The sequence below is a fragment of the Pseudophryne corroboree genome, chromosome 7, assembly GCF_028390025.1.
Source record: "Pseudophryne corroboree isolate aPseCor3 chromosome 7, aPseCor3.hap2, whole genome shotgun sequence".
Lineage (NCBI taxonomy): Eukaryota > Metazoa > Chordata > Amphibia > Anura > Myobatrachidae > Pseudophryne > Pseudophryne corroboree.
In genome coordinates this window covers 259,686,017-259,706,792 of record NC_086450.1, presented here as the reverse complement: position 1 = coordinate 259,706,792, position 20,776 = coordinate 259,686,017, and the positions used below count along the sequence as shown (strand labels likewise).

The window sequence follows — 20,776 nt, the reverse complement described above, 5'->3', positions numbered from 1 at the left end:
CGGGTAAGACTCATACCAGCCACACCAATCACACCGTACAACTTGTGATCTAAACCCAGTTAACAGTATGATAACAGAGGAGCCTCTGAAAGATGGCTTCCTAAACAATAACCCGAATTAGTTAACAATAACTATGTACAAGTATTGCAGATAATCCGCACTTGGGATGGGCGCCCAGCATCCACTACGGACTCCGAGAAATAGAATTATCGGTAAGTAAATTCTTATTTTCTCTATCGTCCTAAGTGGATGCTGGGGTTCCTGAAAGGACCATGGGGATTATACCAAAGCTCCCAAACGGGCGGGAGAGTGCGGATGACTCTGCAGCACCGAATGAGAGAACTCCAGGTCCTCCTTTGCCAGGGTATCAAATTTGTAAAAATTTACAAACGTGTTCTCCCCTGACCACGTAACTGCTCGGCAGAGTTGTAATGCCGAGACCCCTCGGGCAGCCGCCCAAGATGAGCCCACCTTCCTTGCGGAATGGGCCTTAACAGATTTAGGCTGTGGCAGGCCTGCCACAGAATGTACAAGTTGAATTTTGTTACAAATCCAACGAGCAATCGACTGCTTAGAAGCAGGTGCACCCAACTTGTTGGGTGCATACAGTATAAACAGCGAGTCAGATTTTCTGACTCCAGCCGTCCTTTAAATGTATATTTTTAAGGCTCTGACAACGTCCAACAACTTGGAGTCCTTCAAGTCGTCTGTAGCCGCAGGCACTACAATAGGCTGGTTCAGGTGAAACGCTGATACCACCTTAGGGAGAAAATGCGGACGCGTCCGCAGCTCTGCCCTATGTCGAATGGAAAATTAAATAAGGGCTTTTATAAAACAAAGCCGCCAGTTCAGATACTCTCCCGGCCGAAGCCAGGGCCAGTAACATAGTCACTTTCCATGTGAGATATTTAAAATCCACATTCTTTAGTGGTTCAAACCAATTGGATTTGAGGAAATCTAAAACTACATTTAGATCCCACGGTGCCACCTTAGGCACCACAGGAGGCTGTATATGCAGTACTCCTTTGATAAAAATCTGGACCTCAGGGACTGAGGCCAATTCTTTTTGGAAGAATATTGATAGGGCCGAAATTTGAACCTTAATAGATCCCAATTTGAGACCCATAGACAATCCTGATTGCAGGAAATGTAGGAAAACGACCCAGTTGAAATTCCTCCATCGGAGCACTCCGCTGCTCGCACCACGCAACATATTTTCGCCAAATACGGCGATAATGCTTCGCGGTGACTTCCTTCCTTGCCTTTATCAAGGTAGGAATGACTTCTTCTGGAATGCCTTTTCCTTTTAGGATCTGGCATTCAAACGCCATGCCGTCAAACGCAGCCGCGGTAAGTCTTGAAAAAGACAAGGACCCTGCTGAAGCAGGTCCCTTCTCAGAAGTAGAGGCCACGGATCGTCCGTGACCATCTCTTGAAGTTCCGGGTACCAAGTCCTTCTTGGCCAATCCGGAGCCACTAGTCTTACTCCTCTTTGCCGTATAATCCTCAATACCTTTGGTATGAGAGGCAGAGGAGGAAACACATATACCGACTGGTACACCCAAGGTGTTACCAGCGCGTCCACAGCTATTGCCTGCGGATCTCTTGACCTGGCGCAATACCTGTCCAGTGTTTTGTTGAGGCGAGACGCCATCATGTCCACCATTGGTTTTACCCAACGGTTTAATAGCATGTGGAAAACTTCTGGATGAAGTCCCCACTCTCCCGGGTGAAGGTCGTGTCCGCTGAGGAAGTCTGCTTCCCAGTTGTCCACGCCCGGGATGAATACTGCTGACAGTGCTATCACGTGATTCTCCGCCCAGCGAAGGATCCTGGCAGCTTCTGCCATTGCCCTCCTGCTTCCTGTGCCGCCCTGTCTGTTTACATGGGCGACTGCCGTGATGTTGTCCGACTGGATCAACACCGGTCTTCCTTGAAGCAGAGGTTCCGCCTGGCTTAGAGCATTGTAGATTGCTCTTAGTTCCAGAATGCTTATGTGAAGAGACTTTTTCAGGCTCGACCACACTCCCTGGAAATTTCTTCCCTGTGTGACTGCTCCCCAGCCTCTCAGGCTGGCATCCGTGGTCACCAGGATCCAATCCTGCATGCCGAATCTGCGGCCCTCCAATAGATGAGCCTCCTGCAACCACCACAGAAGGGATACCCTTGTCCTCGGCGACAGGGTTATCCGCAGGTGCATCTGAAGATGCGACCCTGACCATTTGTCCAACAGATCCCTTTGCATGGAATCTGCCGAAAGGGATTGCTTCGTAAGAAGCTACCATTTTTTCCCAGGACTCTTGTGCATTGATGTACAGACACCTTTCCTGGTTTTAGGAGGTTCCTGACCAGGTCAGATAACTCCTTGGCTTTTTCTTCGGGAAGAAAAACCTTTTTCTGAACTGTGTCCAGAATCATCCCCAGGAACAGCAGACGAGTTGTCGGCATTAATTGGGATTTTGGAATATTCAGAATCCATCCGTGCTGCTTTAGCACCTCTTGAGATAGTGCTAAACCCATCTCTAGCTGTTCTCTGGACCTTGCCCTTATTAGGAGATCGTCCAAGTATGGGATAATTAATACGCCTTTTCTTCGAAGAAGAAATATTATCTCGGCCATTACCTTTGTAAAGACCCGAGGTGCCGTGGACAAACCAAACGGCAGCGTCTGAAACTGATAGTGACAGTTTTGTACAACGAACCTGAGGTACCCCTGGTGTGAGGGGTAATTGGAACATGGAGATACGCATCCTTGATGTCCAAGGATACCATAAAGTCCCCTTCTTCCAGGTTCGCTATCACTGCTCTGAGTGACTCCATCTTGAACTTGAACTTCTTTATGTACAGGTTCAAGGACTTCAGATTTAGAATAGGCCTTACCGAGCCATCCGGCTTCGGTACCACAAAAAGAGTGGAATAATACCCCTTCCCTTGTTGTAGAAGAGGTACCTTGACTATCACCTGCTGAGAATACAGCTTGTGAATGGCTTCCAAAACCGTCTCCCTTTCTGAGGGGGACGTTGGTAAAGCAGACTTCAGGAAACGGCGAGGTGGCTCTGTCTCTAATTTCAACCTGTACCCCTGAGATATTATCTGCAGGATCCAGGGATTTACCTGCGAGTGAGCCCACTGCGCGCTGTAATTCTTGAGACGACCGCCTACCGCCCCCGAGTCCGCTTGCGAAGCCCCAGCGTCATGCTGAGGCTTTTGTAGAAGCCGGGGAGGGCTTCTGTTCCTGGGAAGGAGCTGCCTGTTGCTGTCTCTTCCCTCGTCCTCTGCCTCGTGGCAGATATGAATAGCCCTTTGCTCTCTTATTTTTAAAGGAACGAAAGGGCTGCGGTTGAAAGGTCGGTGCCTTTTTCTGTTGGGGAGTGACTTGAGGTAGAAAGGTGGATTTCCCGGCCGTAGCCGTGGCCACCAAATCCGATAGACCGACCCCAAATAACTCCTCTACGCATCGCCTGTCCACTGTCGTGTCCATAAAGCTCTTCTGGCCGAAATGGACATAGCACTTACCCGTGATGCCAGTGTGCAGATATCTCTCTGTGCATCACGCATATAAAGAAATGCATCCTTTATTTGTTCTAACGACAGTAAAATATTGTCCCTGTCCAGGGTATCAATATTTTCGATCAGGGACTCTGACCAAACTACCCCAGCACTGCACATCCAGGCAGTCGCAATAGCTGGTCGTAGTATAACACCTGCATGTGTGTATATACCTTTTTGGATATTTTCCATCCTCCTATCTGATGGATCTTTAAGTGCGGCCGTCTCAGGAGAGGGTAACGCCACTTGTTTTGATAAGCGTGTTAGCGCTTTGTCCACCCTAGGAGGTGTTTCCCAGCGCTCCCTAACCTCTGGCGGGAAAGGGTATAAAGCCAATAACTTCTTTGAAATTAGCAGTTTTTTATCGGGGCACCCCACGCTTCATCACACACGTCATTTAATTCTTCTGATTCGGTAAAAACTACTGGTAGTTTTTTCACACCCCACATAATACCCTGTTTAGTGGTACCTGTAGTATCAGCTAAATGTAACATCTCCTTTATTGCCAAAATCATATAACGTGTGGCCCTACTGGAAAATACGGTTGATTCGTCACCTTCACCACCGGAATCAGTGCCTGTGTCTGGGTCTGTGTCGACCGACTGAGGCAAGGGGCGTTTTACAGCCCCTGACGGTGTTTGAGGCGCCTGGACAGGCACTAATTGAGTGTCCGGCCGCCTCATGTCGGCAAACGACTGCTTAAGCGAGTTGACGCTATCCCGTAATTCCACAAAAAAGGCATCCATTCTGGTGTCGACCCCCTAGGAGGTGACATCCTCATATTTGGCAATTGCTCCGCCTCCACACCAATAACGTCCTCATACATGTCGACACACACGTACCGACACACAGCAGACACACAGGGAATGCTCTATACGAAGACAGGACCCACTAGCCCTTTGGGGAGACAGAGGGAGAGTCTGCCAGCACACACCAAAAAACGCTATATATGACAGGGATAGCCTTATGATTAAGTGCTCCCTTATAGCTGCTTTTATATTAAGATATTGCCATTTATTTTGCCCCCCCCTCTCTGTTATACCCTGTTTCTGTAGTGCAGTGCAGGGGAGAGACCTGGGAGCCTTCCTGACCAGCGGAGCTGTGACAGAAAATGGCGCCGTGTGCTGAGGAGATAGGCCCCGCCCCTTTTTCGGCGGGCTCGTCTCCCGCTATTTAGTACATTTAGGCAGGGGTAAATATCTCCATATAGCCTCTGGGGCTATATGTGAGGTATTTTTAGCCTTTTTAAAGGTTTTCATTTGCCTCCCAGGGCGCCCCCCCCCCAGCGCCCTGCACCCTCAGTGACTGCCGTGTGAAGTGTGCTGAGAGGAAAATGGCGCACAGCTGCAGTGCTGTGCGCTACCTTAAGAAGACTGCAGGAGTCTTCAGCCGCCGATTCTGGACCTCTTCTTGCTTCAGCATCTGTGAGGGGGCCGGCGGCGTGGCTCCGGTGACCATCCAGGCTGTACCTGTGATCGTCCCTCTGGAGCTTCATGTCCAGTAGCCAAGAAGCCAATCCATCCTGCACGCAGGTGAGTTCACTTCTTCTCCCCTCTGTCCCTCGTTGCAGTGATCCTGTTGCCAGCAGGAATCACTGTAAAATAAAAAAACCTAAGCTAAACTCTCTAAGCAGCTCTTTATGAGAGCCACCTAGAATTGCACCCTTCTCGGCCGGGCACAAAAATCTAACTGGAGTCTGGAGGAGGGTCATGGGGGGAGGAGCCAGTACACACCACCTGACCTGTAAAAGCTTTACTTTTGTGCCCTGTCTCCTGCGGAGCCGCTATCCCCCATGGTCCTTTCAGGAACCCCAGCATCCACTTAGGACGATAGAGAAATACAGGTAGTTTTTTCACCCCCCACATAATACCCCTTTTTGAGGTACCAGCAGTATCAGAGATCTGCAAAGCCTCCTTCATTGCCGTGATCATATAACGTGTGGCCCTATTGGAAAATACGTTTGTTTCTTCACCGTCGACACTAGATTCATCTGTGTCGGTACCCGTGTCGACTGACTGAGGTAAAGGACGTTTTACAGCCCCTGACGGTGTCTGAGACGCCTGAACCGGTACTAACTGGTTTGCCGGGCGTCTTATTTCGTCAACTGACTTTTGTAATGTGCTGACATTATCACGTAATTCCATAACTAAAGCCATCCATTCAGGTGTCGACTCCCTAGGGGGTGACATTACCATCATCGGCAATTGCTCTGCCTCCACACCAACATCGTCCTCATACATGTCGACACACACGTACCGACACACAGCAGCCACACAGGGAATGCTCTAATCGAAGACAGGACCCCCTAGCCCTTTGGGGAGACAGAGGGAGAGTTTGCCAGCACACACCAAAAAGCGCTATAAATGTATATAAACAACCCTAGAAGGTGTTGTTTACTATATATGCGCTCTTAATATATAAATGTCGCCAATTTATGCCCCCCTTCTCTTTGTTACCCTGTTTCTGTAGTGCAGTGCAGGGGAGAGACCTGGGAGCCTTCCTCACCAGCGGAGCTGAGCAGGAAAATGGCGCTGAGTGCTGAGGAGAATAAGCTCCGCCCCTTTTTCGGCGGGCTTTCCCCCGGTTTTTAAGAAACTGGCCTGGGTTAAAATACATACATATAGCCTTAATGGCTATATGTGATGTATTTATTTTGCCACTAAAGGTAATTATATTGCTGCCCAGGGCGCCCCCAGCAGCGCCCTGCACCCTCCGTGACTGAGTCAGTGAGCCGTGTGACAACAATGGCGCACAGCTGCCGTGCTGTGCGCTACCTTCAAGAAGACTGAGGAGTCTTCTGCCGCCTGCTTTCCGGACCTCCGTTCTGCCGTCTCTTCAGCGTCTGTAAGGGGGATCGGCGGCGCGGCTCCGGGACGAACCCCAGGCTGACCTGTGTTCCGACTCCCTCTGGAGCTAAGTGTCCAGTAGCCTAAGACTCCAATCCATCCTGCACGCAGGTGAGTTGGAAATCTCTCCCCTAAGTCCCTCGATGCAGTGATCCTGTTGCCAGCAGGAATCACTGAGATTGAAACCTAAAAAAAAACTTTTCTAAACAGCTCTTTAGGAGAGCCACCTAGATTGCACCCTCTCGGACGGGCACAAAAACCTAACTGAGGCTTGGAGGAGGGTCATAGGGGGAGGAGCCAGTACGCACCATGTGACCTAAAAGCTTTTTTAGATGTGCCCTGTCTCCTGCGGAGCCCGCTATTCCCCATGGTCCTGACGGAGTCCCAGCATCCACTAAGACGTTAGAGAAAAATTCCAGACCCTATAATAAATCCGAGCAGAAGCCGGTTTACGGGCCTTCATCATGGTTTGAATGACTGCCTCAGAAAATCCTTTGGCCCTCACAACTGACGCTTCAAGAGCCACGCCATCAAAGCCAGCTGGGCCAAATTCCTGAACAAGGAGGTCTGGGCGTTGCGGAAGTTGAAGAGAACCAATGCCGTCTGGGCCACGCTGGAGCGATCAGAAGGATTCCTCCTTCTTGCTTGAACTTCCTTAAAACCCTGGCAGAAGTGACACCAGAGGAAAACCATACAGCAGCCAAAAAATAAGATTTTACTCACCGGTAAATCTATTTCTCGTAGTCCGTAGTGGATGCTGGGAACTCCGAAAGGACCATGGGGAATAGCGGCTCTGCAGGAGTCTGGGCACAACTAAAAGAAAGCTTTTAGACTACCTGGTGTGCACTGGCTCCTCCCACTATGACCCTCCTCCAAGCCTCAGTTAGGATACTGTGCCCGGAAGAGCTGACACAATAAGGAAGGATTTTGAATCCCGGGTAAGACTCATACCAGCCACACCAATCACACCGTACAACACGTGATACCATATCCAGTTAACAGTATGAAACATAACTGAGCCTCTCAACACATGGCTCATAACAATAACCCGTTAGTGAACAATAACTACGTACAATTATTGCAGACAATCCGCACTTGGGACGGGCGCCCAGCATCCACTACGGACTACGAGAAATAGATTTACCGGTGAGTAAAATCTTATTTTCTCTAACGTCCTAGTGGATGCTGGGAACTCCGAAAGGACCATGGGGATTATACCAAAGCTCCCAAACGGGCGGGAGAGTGCGGATGACTCTGCAGCACCGAATGAGAGAACTCAAGGTCCTCCTCAGCCAGGGTATCAAATTTGTAGAATTTTGCAAACGTGTTTGCCCCTGACCAAGTAGCAGCTCGGCAAAGTTGTAAAGCAGAGACCCCTCGGGCAGCCGCCCAAGATGAGCCCACCTTCCTTGTAGAATGGGCTTTAACTGATTTAGGACGCGGCAGTCCAACCGCAGAATGCGCCAGCTGAATTGTGCTACAAATCCAACGAGCAATAGTCTGCTTCGAAGCAGGAGCACCCAGTTTGTTGGGTGCATACAGGATAAATAGCGAGTCAGTTTTCCTGACTCCAGCCGTCCTGGAAACATAAATTTTCAAGGCCCTGACTACGTCCAGCAACTTGGAATCCTCCACGTCACTAGTAGCCGCAGGCACTACAATAGGTTGGTTCAAGTGAAAAGCTGATACCACCTTAGGGAGAAACTGGGGACGAGTCCTCAATTCTGCCCTATCCATATGGAAAATCAGATAAGGGCTTTTGCATGACAAAGCCGCCAATTCTGAAACACGCCTGGCCGAAGCCAAGGCCAATAACATGACCACTTCCCACGTGAGATATTTAAGATCCACGGTCTTCAGTGGTTCAAACCAATGTGATTTTAGGAAATTCAACACCACGTTGAGATCCCAGGGTGCCACTGGAGGCACAAAAGGGGGCTGAATATGCAGCACTCCTTTTACAAATGTCTGAACTTCAGGTAGTGAAGCTAGTTATTTTTGGAAGAAAATCGACAGAGCAGATATCTGCACCTTAATGGAGCCTAATTTTAGGCCCATAGACACTCCTGCCTGTAGGAAGTGCAGAAATCGACCCAGCTGAAATTCCTCTGTTGGGGCCTTATTGGCCTCACACCAAGCAACATATTTCCGCCATATGCAGTGATAATGTTTTACAGTTACATCTTCCCTGGCTTTAATCAGCGTAGGAATGACATCCTCCGGAATGCCTTTCTCCTTTAGGATCCGGTGTTCAACCGCCATGCCGTCAAACGCAGCCGCGGTAAGTCTTGGAACAGACAGGGCCCCTGCTGCAGCAGGTCCTGTCTGAGCGGCAGAGGCCATGGGTCCTCTGAGATCATCTCTTGAAGTTCCGGGTACCACGCTCTTCTTGGCCAATCCGGAACCACGAGTATTGTCCTTACTCCTCGTTTTCTTATTATTCTCAGTACCTTTGGTATGAGAGGCAGATGAGGGAACACATAAACCGACTGGTACACCCACGGTGTCACTAGAGCGTCCACCGCTATCGCCTGAGGGTCCCTTGACCTGGCGCAATATCTCTTTAGTTTTTTGTTTAGGCGGGACGCCATCATGTCCACCTGTGGCCGTTCCCAACGATTTACAATCAGTGTGAAGACTTCTGGATGAAGTCCCCACTCTCCCGGGTGGAGATCGTGTCTGCTGAGGAAGTCTGCTTCCCAGTTGTCCACTCCGGGAATGAACACTGCTGACAGTGCTAACACGTGATTTTCCACCCATCGGAGAATCCTTGTGGCTTCTGCCATCGCCGCCCTGCTTCTTGTGCCGCCCTGTGTTTACATGGGCGACTGCCGTGATGTTGTCTGATTGGATCAGTACCGGCTGGTTTTGAAGCAGGGATTTTGCCTGACTTAGGGCATTGTAAATGGCCCTCAGTTCTAGAATATTTATGTGTAGGGAAGTCTCCTGACTCGACCATAGTCCTTGGAAGTTTCTTCCCTGTGTGACTGCCCCCCAGCCTCGAAGGCTGGCATCTGTGGTCACCAGGACCCAGTCCTGTATGCCGAATCTGCGGCCCTCTAGAAGATGAGCACTCTGCAGCCACCACAGTAGAGACACCCTGGTTCTTGGAGACAGGGTTATTAGCCGATGCATCTGAAGATGCGATCCGGACCATTGGTCCAACAGGTCCCACTGAAAGATTCTGGCAAGGAACCTGCCGAAAGGAATTGCTTCGTAAGAAGCCACCATCTTTCCCAGGACCCACGTGCAGTGATGCACAGACACCTGTTTTGGTTTCAGGAGGTTTCTGACTAGAGACGACAGCTCCATGGCTTTTTCCTCTGGGAGAAACACTTTTTTCTGGACTGTGTCCAGAATCATTCCCAGGAACAGTAGACGTGTCGTCGGAACCAGCTGTGACTTTGGAATATTTAGAATCCAACCGTGCTGGTGTAGCACCTCCTGAGATAGTGCTACTCCTACCAACAACTGCTCCTTGGATCTCGCCTTTATTAGGAGATCGTCCAAGTATGGGATAATTAAAACTCCCTTTTATCGAAGGAGTATCATCATTTCCGCCATTACCTTGGTAAACACCCTCGGTGCCGTGGACAGACCAAACGGCAGCGTCTGGAATTGGTAATGGCAATTCTGTACCGCAAATCTGAGGTACTCCTGGTGAGGATGGTAAATGGGGACATGCAGGTAAGCATCCTTGATGTCCAGGGATACCATGTAATACCCCTCGTCTAGACTTGCAATAACCGCCCTGAGCGATTCCATCTTGAACTTGAATCTTTTTATGTATGTGTTCAAGGATTTCAAATTTAAAATGGGTCTCACCGAACCGTCCGGTTTCGGTACCACAAACAGTGTGGAATAGTAACCCCGTCCTTGTTGAAGTAGGGGCACCTTGACTATCACGCGCTAGGAATACAGCTTGTGAATTGCCTCTAGCACAGCCTCCCTGTCCGAGGGAGTTGCTGGCAAGGCTGATTTGAGGAAACGGCGGGGGGGAAGACGCCTCGAATTCCAGCTTGTACCCCTGAGATACTACTTGAAAGATCCAGGGATCCACCTGTGAGCGAGCCCACTGATCGCTGAAATTTTTGAGGCGGCCCCCCACCGTACCTGGCTCCGCCTGTGGAGCCCCACCGTCATGCGGCGGACTTGGAAGAAGCGGGGAGGACTTTTGCTCCTGGGAACTAGCTGTTTGTTGCAGCCTTTTCCCCCTACCTCTGCCTCTGGACAGAAAAGACCCGCCTTTTCCTCGCCTGTTTTTCTGGGTCCGAAAGGACTGTACCTGATAAAACGGCGCTTTTTTAGGCTGTGAGGGAACATGGGGTAAAAATGCTGACTTCCCAGCTGTCGCTGTGGAAACGAGGTCCGAGAGACCATCCCCGAATAACTCCTCACCCTTATAAGGCAAATCTTCCATGTGCCTTATGGAATCTGCATCCCCTGTCCACTGCCTGTCCATAAGCCTCTCCTAGCAGAAATGGACAATGCACTTATTTTAGATGCCAGCCGGCAGATCTCCCTCTGTGCATCTCTCATGTATAAGACTGAGTCTTTTATATGCTCTATGGTTAGCAGTATAGTGTCCCTGTCTAGGGTGTCAATATTTTCTGACAGGGAATCTGACCACGCAGCGGCAGCACATCCATGCTGACGCAATAGCTGGTCTAAGTATAATGCCTGTGTGTGTATATATAGACTTCAGGATCGCCTCCTGCTTTCTATCCGCAGGCTCGTTCAGGGCGGCCGTATCCGGAGACGGAAGTGCCACCTTTTTAGACAAACGTGTGAACGCTTTATCCACCCTAGGAGGTGTTTCCCAACGTGCCCTATCCTCTGGCGGGAAAGGGAACGCCATTAGTAATTTTTTTGAGATTATCAATCTTTTATCAGGGAAAGCCCACGCTTCTTCACACACTTCATTTAATTCTTCAGATGGGGGAAAAACTACGGGTAGTTTTTTCTCCCCAAACATAATACCCTTTTTTGTGGTACCTGGGTTTAAATCTGAAATGTGTAACACCTCTTTCATTGCCTCAATCATGCAGCGAATGGCCTTAGTGGACATTAGATTAGACTCATCGTCGTCGACACTGGTATCAGTATCCGTGTCGACATCTGGGTCTGCCATCTGATGTAGCGGGCGTTTTAGAGCCCCTGATGGCCTTTGAGACCCCTGGGCAGACACAAGCTGAGAAGCCGGCTGTCCCGCATTTGGCATGTCATCAAATTTTTTATGTAAGGAGTCGACACTTTCACGTAATTCCTTCCACAAGTCCCTCCACTCAGGTGTCTGCCATCTGAGGTAGCGGGCGTTTTAGAGCCCCTGATGGCCTTTGAGACCCCTGGGCAGACACAAGCTGAGAAGCCGGCTGTCCCGCATTTGGCATGTCGTCAAATTTTTTGTGTAAGGAGTCGACACTTGCACGTAATTCCTTCCATAAAACCATCCACTCAGGTGTCTGCCCCGCAGGGGGTGACATCACTTCTACAGGCATCTGCTCCGCCTCCACATAATTTTCCTCCTCAAACATGTCGACACAGCCATACCGACACACCACACACACACACCGGGAATGCTCTAAACAGAGGACAGGACCCCACAGAAGCCCTTTGGGGAGACAGAGAGAGAGTATGCCAGCACACACCAGAGCGCTATATACTGCAGGGACTAACTGAATTATGTCCCCTATAGCTGCTATAATATTTACTGCGCCTAAATTTAGTGCCCCCCCTCTCTTTTTTACCCTTTTTCTGTAGTGTAGACTGCAGGGGAGAGCCAGGGAGCTTCCTTCCAGCGGAACTGTGAGGGAAAAATGGCGCCAGTGTGCTGAGGGGGATAGCTCCGCCCCTTTTTCGCGGACTATTCTCCCGCTTTTTTAAGGATTCTGGCAGGGGTAATTATCACATATATAGCCTCTGGGGCCATATATATTGTGATTGTTTTGCCAGCCAAGGTGTTTTTATTGCTGCTCAGGGCACCCCCCCCCCCCCAACGCCCTGCACCCTCAGTGACCGGAGTGTGAAGTGTGTATGAGAAGCAATGGCGCACAGCTGCATTGCCGTGCGCTACCTTGGAGAAGACAGAAGTCTTCCTGCCGCCGATTTTCCGGACTTCTTCTTGCTTCTGGCTCTGTAAGGGGGACGGCGGCGCGGCTCCGGGCCCGAACACCAAGGCCAGTTCCATGCGGTCAGTCCCTCTGGAGCTAATGGTGTCCAGTAGCCTAAGAAGCCCAAGCTAGCTGCAAGCAGGTAGGTTCGCTTCTTCTCCCCTTAGTCCCTCGTTGCAGTGAGCCTGTTGCCAGCAGGTCTCACTAAAATAAAAAACCTAAAATATACTTTCTTCTAAGAGCTCAGGAGAGCCCCTAGTGTGCATCCAGCTCGGCCGGGCACAAAAATCTAACTGAGGCTTGGAGGAGGGTCATAGTGGGAGGAGCCAGTGCACACCAGGTAGTCTAAAAGCTTTCTTTTAGTTGTGCCCAGACTCCTGCGGAGCCGCTATTCCCCATGGTCCTTTCGGAGTTCCCAGCATCCACTAGGACGTTAGAGAAAGTTCCATGGAATTGCCAGTGCGTCCACGAACGCTGCTTGAGGATCCCTTGTCCTTGCGCCGAACACTAGAATCTTGTGATTGTGTCAAGATGCCATCAGGTCTACATCTGGTAGAGCAGACTTGTCCACGAGGAGTTGAAAAACTTCTGGATGGAGGTTCCACTCTCCGGTGTGTATGCCCTCACGACTAAGGAAGTCCGCTTCCCAGCTGAGGACCACCGGAATGAACACTGCCGATATGGCTGACAGATGGGGTTCCGCCCACTGAAGAATCCTTGATACATCCCTCATTGCCATGCGGCTTCGAGTGCCGCCTTGATGATTTATGTACACCACCGTGGTGGGGTTGTCCAACTGTACTTGAACAGGCCTGTTCTGTATCAGATGCTGGGCCAAGTTCAGAGCATTGAACACCACCCGCAATTCCAGAATGTTTATCGGGAGGAGAGACTCCTCCCTGGTCCAACGACCCTGAAGGGAGTGTTGCTCCAACACCTCAGACCTGCATCCGTCGTTAGGAGGACCCAGTCGGAGATCAGAAGGGACGACCCCTGCTCAAACGCTGGTCCTGAAGCCACAAGTTCAGTGACATACGAACCTCCGGAGACCAGAAGAACATGCGAGACCTAATCCGGCGAGGCAGGCCGTCCGACTTAGCAAGAATCAGTTTCTGCAGAGGGCGTGAATGAAATTGAGCGTACTCCACCATGTTGAAAGCAGACACCATGAGGCCTAGTATTTGCATCGCCGAGTGTAATCGACACTCGCGGATGAGAGAGGAAGCATCGAATTCTGTCCTGAAGTTTCAGGACCTTCTCCTGAGACAAGAACAACTGCTAGTTGTGAGTGTCCAACAATGCCCCCAGCTGCACCATGCTCTGAGCAGGGACCAGGGAAGATTTCTTCCAGTTTATGAGCCACCCGTGGGCTTGCAGAAACTGGACCGTCAGATCCAGATGACTGAGAATTTCTGGGGCATTCGCCAAGATCAGCAAGTCATCCAGATATGGTAGGACCCTGACGGCGGAGTAGAGCAGTCATTACCGCCATGACTTTTGTGAATACTCGCAGAGCCGTGGTTAATCCAAAAGGTAAAGCCCGAAATTGATAACAGAGGTTGTCAAGAGCAAACTGTAGGTACTGCTAATTGCGACATGGCAATAGAACTATGGAGGTAAGCATCCTGTATGTCCAGGGAGACCATATAGTTCCTGTGCTCCAAGGTCAGAACAATAGAGCACAACGTTTCCATAAAACTTGGAGACTCACAAATTTGAGAATGGGCCGGGAGTACCCATTCGGTTTCGGGACTAGGAACAGCAGTGAATAGCACCACTTGCCTCTCTGAGCCAGAGGCACCGGCACTACCACTCCTGTGTCCAGGAGAGACTGTACCACCAAATGAAGAGTTTTTGCCTTCAACTGATCCGAAGGGATGTTTGTCAGGCAAAATTGATGAGGGGGGACGATTCTTGAAGGATAAGGCATATCCGTGACGACTTCCCGTACCCAGGCGTCGGAAGTGGTCTTCAACCATACCTGGGTAAACCTTAGAAGTCGACCTCCCACCCTGTGATCCCCCAGGGGGAGGCCCGCCCCGTCATGCAGCAGGCTTGTATGATTTGGAAGCAGGCTGACGGGCAGCCCAGGCAAGTTTAGGCTTAGTGGTTTTGGAAGTGCGAGCCCGTTTCGGGTACGCCTAACCATTTGCTTTACCTGGAGGTAGGCAGTAGGCAAATGTCCCTCTGGGCATCCCGCATATACAAGACAACGTCTTTAATATGGCCAAGGGTTAGCAATACGGTATCCCTGTCCAGGGTAGCTAACCCCTCCGACAGAGTATCTGTCCATGTGCTACAGCACTGCACATCCAGGCTGAAGCAATAGCCGGTCTCAGTAGAGTACCAGAGTGTGTATACACTGACTACAGGATACCTTCCTGATTCCTATCCGCAGGCTCTTTTAAGGCGGCCGTATCCTGAGACGGCAAGGCCACCCTCTTAGATAAGTGCGTCAGGGCCTTGTCTACCCTAGGCGAGGTTTCCCAACGTAACCTATCCGTTGGCGGGAAAGGGTACGCCATTAGTATTCTTTTGGGAATCATCACTTTCTTATCAAGGGAAGACCACGCTTCTTCACATTTAATTCATGCGACGGGGGAAAAGTCACTGGCTGCTTTTTCTCCCCAAACATATTTACCCTCTTGTCAGGGACAGGGTCAACCTATGAAATGTGTAATACATTTTAAATTGCAATAATCATGTATCGGATGGCCTTGGTCATTTTAGGCTGTAATTGTGCCTCATCATCGTCGACACTGGAGTCGGACTCCGTGTCGGCATCCGTGTCAACCAACTGAGATAGTGGGCGTTTTTGAGACCCTGCCGGCCTCTGAGGCGCATGGGCAGGCCCGGGTTGAGAGCCCGGCTGTCCCCCGGCAGCAACATCATCAAACCTTTTGTGTAATGAGTTTACATTGTCATTTAAGACCTTCCGCATATCCATCCAATCAGGAGTCGGCACCGACACCACATTTATCTGCACTTGCTCCGCCTCCACGTAACCCTCCTCATCAAACATGTCGACACAGCCGTACCGACAGCACACACACAGGGAATACTCAGACTGAGGATAGGACCCCACAAGGTCTTTGGGGAGACAGAGAAAGTATGCCAGCACACACCACAGCGCTATATAACTCAGGGATATACACCACAAGAAGTGATTTCCCAATAGCTGCTTAATAAACACCTTTTGTGCCTAAATTTACGTGCCCGCCCCTCTCTTTTTACCCTTCTAGCTTCCAGGAGACTGCAGGGGAGAGCCTGGGGAGCGTCCTTCCAGCGGAGCTGTGAAGAAAAATGGCGCTGGTGTGCTGAGGAAGAAGGCCCCGCCCCCTCAGCGGCAGGCTTCTCCCGCTGTCTGTGACAGGAAAATGGTGGGGATTTTTCACATATACAGTACCAGACTGTATTATGTGTAGATTTATGCCAACGGTACTCTAATTGCTGCCCAGGGCACCCCCCCCCCCAGTGCCCTGCAGTGACCCAAGTGTGTGGTGTGCAGTGGGAGCAATGGCGCACAGCTGCGGTGCTGTGCGCTACCTTAAATAAAGACAGGAGTCTTCAGCCGCCGATTTGACAGTATTCCAGCTTCCCCAGGTGAAGACCCAGTTTAATAAAGGATTTTTTAAAGAATGTGTCTGGTTTTTTTTTCAATATTTTCTTTACAGGTGGACTACAGGTGCCAGCGGGCCCTTTATGTCCGGGCATGCTGGCACTTGTGGTTCTCCAAGTGCCAGCATGCTGGGGCAGGCTTGCTGGGACCTGTAGGCCACCTGTAAAGAACAATATTACTATTGAAAGGCTATCAGCCTCCCATCCACCGCCCACGGATGGGGGGGGGGACAGCCTCGGGCTTCACCCCTGGCCCTTGGGTGGCTGGAGGGGGGGACCCCTTGATTTAAGGGGTCCTCACTCCTCCAGTGTACCCCGGCCAGGGGTGACTAGTTGGGGGGGTAATGGCACGGCCGCAGGGACCAATATAAATGTGTCCCCCGGCTGTGGCATTATCTCGCTGGCTAGCGGAGCCCGGTGCTGGTTTTACAAATACGGGGGACCCCTATGTCTTTTGTCCCCCGTATTTTTTAAACCAGGACCGGACGCAGAGCCCGGTGCTGGTTGTCTAAATATAGGGGAACCCTACTCATTTTTTCCTCTGTATTTTAACAACCAGGACTGGCTCAAAGAGCCCGAGGCTGGTTTTACATAGGAGGGGGGGACCCCACGCAAAATTTTTTTTTTTTAACTTTTAGCTATTTAAATACCAGCCACCCTGTAAAATCGTCCTATATATGACACTCATCCCCTTATTTAAATGAGATAGTCAAAATCTCCCATAGCCAAAATCTCTTGCATAGTTAGACAAAATCTCTGGTAAAGTTAGTCAAAATCTCCTACTGCCAGTTCAAGGGAAAAGTTAGTCAAAATCTCTCATAGTCAAAATCTCTCCGTGTGTATGCACCTTAAGAAGCGCAACCTAGCTGTGAACAGCTACGTTTGCTTCTCTCCCCTCGATCCCACGTAGCAGTGAGTCTGTTGCCAGCAGAAGCTCACTGAAAATAAAAAACCTAACAAATACTTTCTTTAACTAGCAGGCTCAGGGGAGCCCACTAGGAGCACCCAGCTCTGGCCAGGCAGATTCTAACAGAGGTCTGGAGGAGGGGCATAGAGGGAGGAGCCAGTGCACACCAGATAGTACCTAATCTTTCTTTTAGAGTGCCCAGTCTCCTGCAGAGCCCGTTTATTCCCCATGGTCCTTACGGAGTCCCCAGCATCCACTAGGACGTCAGAGAAAATGAAATGCTGTGAATACACTGTATATACTCTCCATATACCAAATTTGAACAAAATCTGAGCTGGTGATGTAAAATGTTAACCAAAAGTGTGTTGATTTGACATGGAATGACCCTCTAGCTTTTAGCTTACATAACTGAAAAGCAAACTTCACAAGGACAGAGTAAACAGTGGTCTCTGAAAATATCAAACAGACCAAAATAAAACATTTTCAATAAGAAAATATAGTAAGAGGTAATTGCAACTAGAAATATGTTAACTATAACAAGACAAAATTGCAGATTTGCTAATTTGGCCATTTCAATTTTTAACAAATGGACACTGATTAAATGTAATACGGAAAACTTATTACACTAATCCATACTTGCCTACCTGACCCTCTCCATGAGGGAGAAAATGCTCTGTTCCTGGACTTTCCTGGTAATGTATGATTGCCATCACCTGTGGTGAAACACCTTTCTTATCAATTAACTAGCTCACCACAGGTGATGGCAATCATACATTACCAGGAAAGTCCAGGAACAGAGCATTTTCTCCCTCATGGAGAGGGTCAGGTAGGCAAGTATGCACTAATCACTTATGCCAAGACTTATTACAGCTGCATTTCCACATAAGACGGACATATAGCAAAGAAATGCAGAAATTGCATATGCTGGCTGGGGCTCCTGCTACTACCTTTATCCGTAACTTTTTTTTTTACTAAAAAAAAAAAAAAAAAAAAGCGCGAGAGATTTACAGGTGCTCTACTGCTACAGCTAAGCGCGTTCTCAGGTCTCCCACATGTTAATTACCATGTCCTCAGGGCTCCTCCAAGCCATTACCAGTCTACTATTTACAAGCAGGGAGGCTGAGAACACTAGTTAGAGAACAACGTTAAAGTCTCAGAGAAACAGCGCTCGTACACCAGGGTGAGCTGCTGCAGTGGAAAAATCGCGCTGCATCACCTCCGGCTCCAAGCCATGGATCACAGTGTTCTGCATACTCTGACAAAACCAATATGCAGTATGGTAACCTACTACTGCTAGCCACATGTCCCCCGGAGTGCCTGCGTCCAAGGTCATTCACATGTTGGGAAAGCATACCTGTGCAAAAACTGTATCAGAGGTGGCGGTCGGATGTACAATATTTTAAGTAATGCGCTCAATATGAAAGCAGCACATGGATCGAACCAGAGCTCGAGGACCGTGGGATAACGGAGGTCACTCCCTAATGGAGGGTAGAGCTATATCTCACATTAAACACAACGTGTAGATAATCCCCTCGCCTTCACTGCGGTCACTCACCATCACTACCAACCGTTCCAACTTCCCGTCGCTGTCCTACCCGCGAATGTGTATTTGCCACTGATTGAAACAGACTTACACAATGTCACCCACGTGAAAAGAACTCTGCCGACGCATGCGTGACCCGTTGTGGGCGTCAATTTACTTACAAACCAACCCCTCCAACCTCGGCAGGTCGGTTTAAAACGCGACAATTATGTAGTCGCTGTGATAGCATGTGGGTTTCCTTTATACAGCGTGAACCATTCATAAAAAAATACAAATTAGTCAAAAGCCAGCGCGTGGAGCGCAGAGTAATAGTATCCGGGTGACTGTCCGTTCCCTGCTCTGACCTTGAACAGGAAGGTTCTGGAAATCGAACCCGGAAACCTGCATGCAGCATAGTGTGAGTGGGCGGAGCAATTCGTGGGGCGCTGCTGTTGACTGTCTCTTGAGCCTACACTTCGTACAGACACTTCGCCATACATGTTCCCGGCCGACGCCCCCCTCCTCCAACCCCCACCCCCACCCGCATGGTTGAACACACGTGACTCGGGAAGGAGGTGGAAGAGGTTTGAGCACTTAGTCCGGTTCAGTCTGTTTGACACACGTGTGTCAGCAACGGTATTTCTTCTTGACGGTGTGCTGCTGCTGTTTTGTAAGGTAGGGGTTCCGTGCTGTAGCTAAAGCTACAATTACTCTCTTTATTTGTTTAGTTAAGTGTTTATTTTATTTGTAAAATAGATTTTCTTTGTATAAAGAAACTGAAAAAGTCGGTTGTCGGCTTGTGTCCCCCCCCCCCCCCCTTCTGTATATGCAACCTGTCATTCTTTTTAAGACGTGCTCCTTCCTCCTATTATATATGTATGTATCTTTGTAAAGTGTTTTTTGTAATCCAGCACTGTTACCGCACTTTTTTATGGGTATTTTTATGGTGTCCGGTCTCTGGGTTGACCACACTTGGGTTGGCAGTTATTAATGGGCCCTACACACTCTGCGACTGTCTGCCGAGCTGCCCATCTGCTGATACGGCCGGCTGACGACTTGGCGGCGTAAGGGCTAAAACTCACAACCCGGCTTTTGCCTGCCGGGAAAAAGCCAGACGTCTTTTTCCTGTGCCGGCATTGTAGTTAAGTGTGAGGGGTAGGGTCCTTTCACACTGCACGGTCCCGGCCCGGCTGCTGGGTTGCAGCCGGGTCTCACCACTGGAAGGTCCGGCGGCCGCCTGGCCGTCTTTGCAGCCAGTAAACCGTGTGTGTGAAGGGGGGCTTTCACACACAACGTTTTTTTTCTGAAGCCGTGTCTGATGCTGCGCATGCGCTCAGCATTACACACGGCTCAAATCCGTCCTGTGTGCGAGACTCTGCCGGTTTCTCCCGGATGGCAAAAAGCCGGACACAGTTTGTCCGGCTTTTTGCCATCCGGGAGAAACCGGCCAGTGTGTCACATGTAACACACACTCCGGTTTTTCCCGGATGGCAAAAAGACGGACAAACTTTGTCCGGCTTTTTGCCATCCGGGAGAAACCGGCAGAGTCTCGCACACAGGACGGCTTTGAGCCGTGTGTGATGCTGTGCGCATGTGCAGCATCAGACACGGCTTCAGAAAAAACCGTTGTGTGTGTGTGAAAGCTCCCCTTCACACACACACACGGTTCACTGGCTGCTAAGGCGGCCGCCCGGCCGCCGGACCTTCCAGTGGTGAGACCCGGCAGCCGGGCCGGGGCCGTGCAGTGTGAAGAGACCCTAGCCCTCACACTGTTAACTACAATGCCGGCACGGGAAAAAGCCGTCTGGCTTTTTCCCGACCGGCAAAAGCCGGATAGTGTGTTTTAGCCCTAAGGGTGGGGGTTAGTGACAAGGGAGTGAAGTTTGTTCACTCTTCCTCCTGCCCCCGCGCTGTCACATGGCTCCATAGCTAGCCCTGCATGCTAATAATGGACAAGATTGTCCATATTGGCCGGCCTGCAGGCATGAATGAGGCAGCACTAATGATGAACGTGTGCGGGGCCGCGCATCTTTCATTGTTGGGGTCTACACACTGAAAGATATGAATGGTATCTCGTTCATATCTTTCAGTGAAATCTTTGTGTGGATTTCAGTGAAATCTTTGGTTGACATGGGAAAAGGTTGACATGAGGTGTTTTTTTTTTTTTTTTTTTTTTTTTTTTTTTTTATAACTTTTACCTACTTTCTGATCCATATGTACTACAT

General features: G+C 49.8%; 2 protein-coding genes across 3 annotated transcripts in view; one reads left to right on the top strand and one right to left on the bottom strand.

The window, feature by feature from the left end:
* HSPE1 (heat shock protein family E (Hsp10) member 1) overlaps nucleotides 1–18,780 on the bottom strand; it is a 63,134-nt gene extending 44,354 nt beyond the window's left edge. Inside the window, exon 1 of the mRNA XM_063934113.1 lies at nucleotides 18,585–18,780. Within this exon, the coding sequence (XP_063790183.1) occupies nucleotides 18,585–18,587 (3 nt within the window). The 5' untranslated portion in view covers nucleotides 18,588–18,780. The remainder of the gene's footprint in view (nucleotides 1–18,584) is intronic.
* Nucleotides 18,781–18,972: 192 nt separating this feature from the next.
* The window catches only part of HSPD1 (heat shock protein family D (Hsp60) member 1), a 451,411-nt gene continuing 449,607 nt past the window's right edge, over nucleotides 18,973–20,776 (top strand). Inside the window, exon 1 of one of the 2 annotated variants that reach the window (XM_063934112.1) lies at nucleotides 18,973–19,226. The gene's annotated coding sequence lies outside the window, so the exon portion shown is untranslated. The remainder of the gene's footprint in view (nucleotides 19,227–20,776) is intronic. The other variant, XM_063934111.1, reaches the window with a different exon arrangement.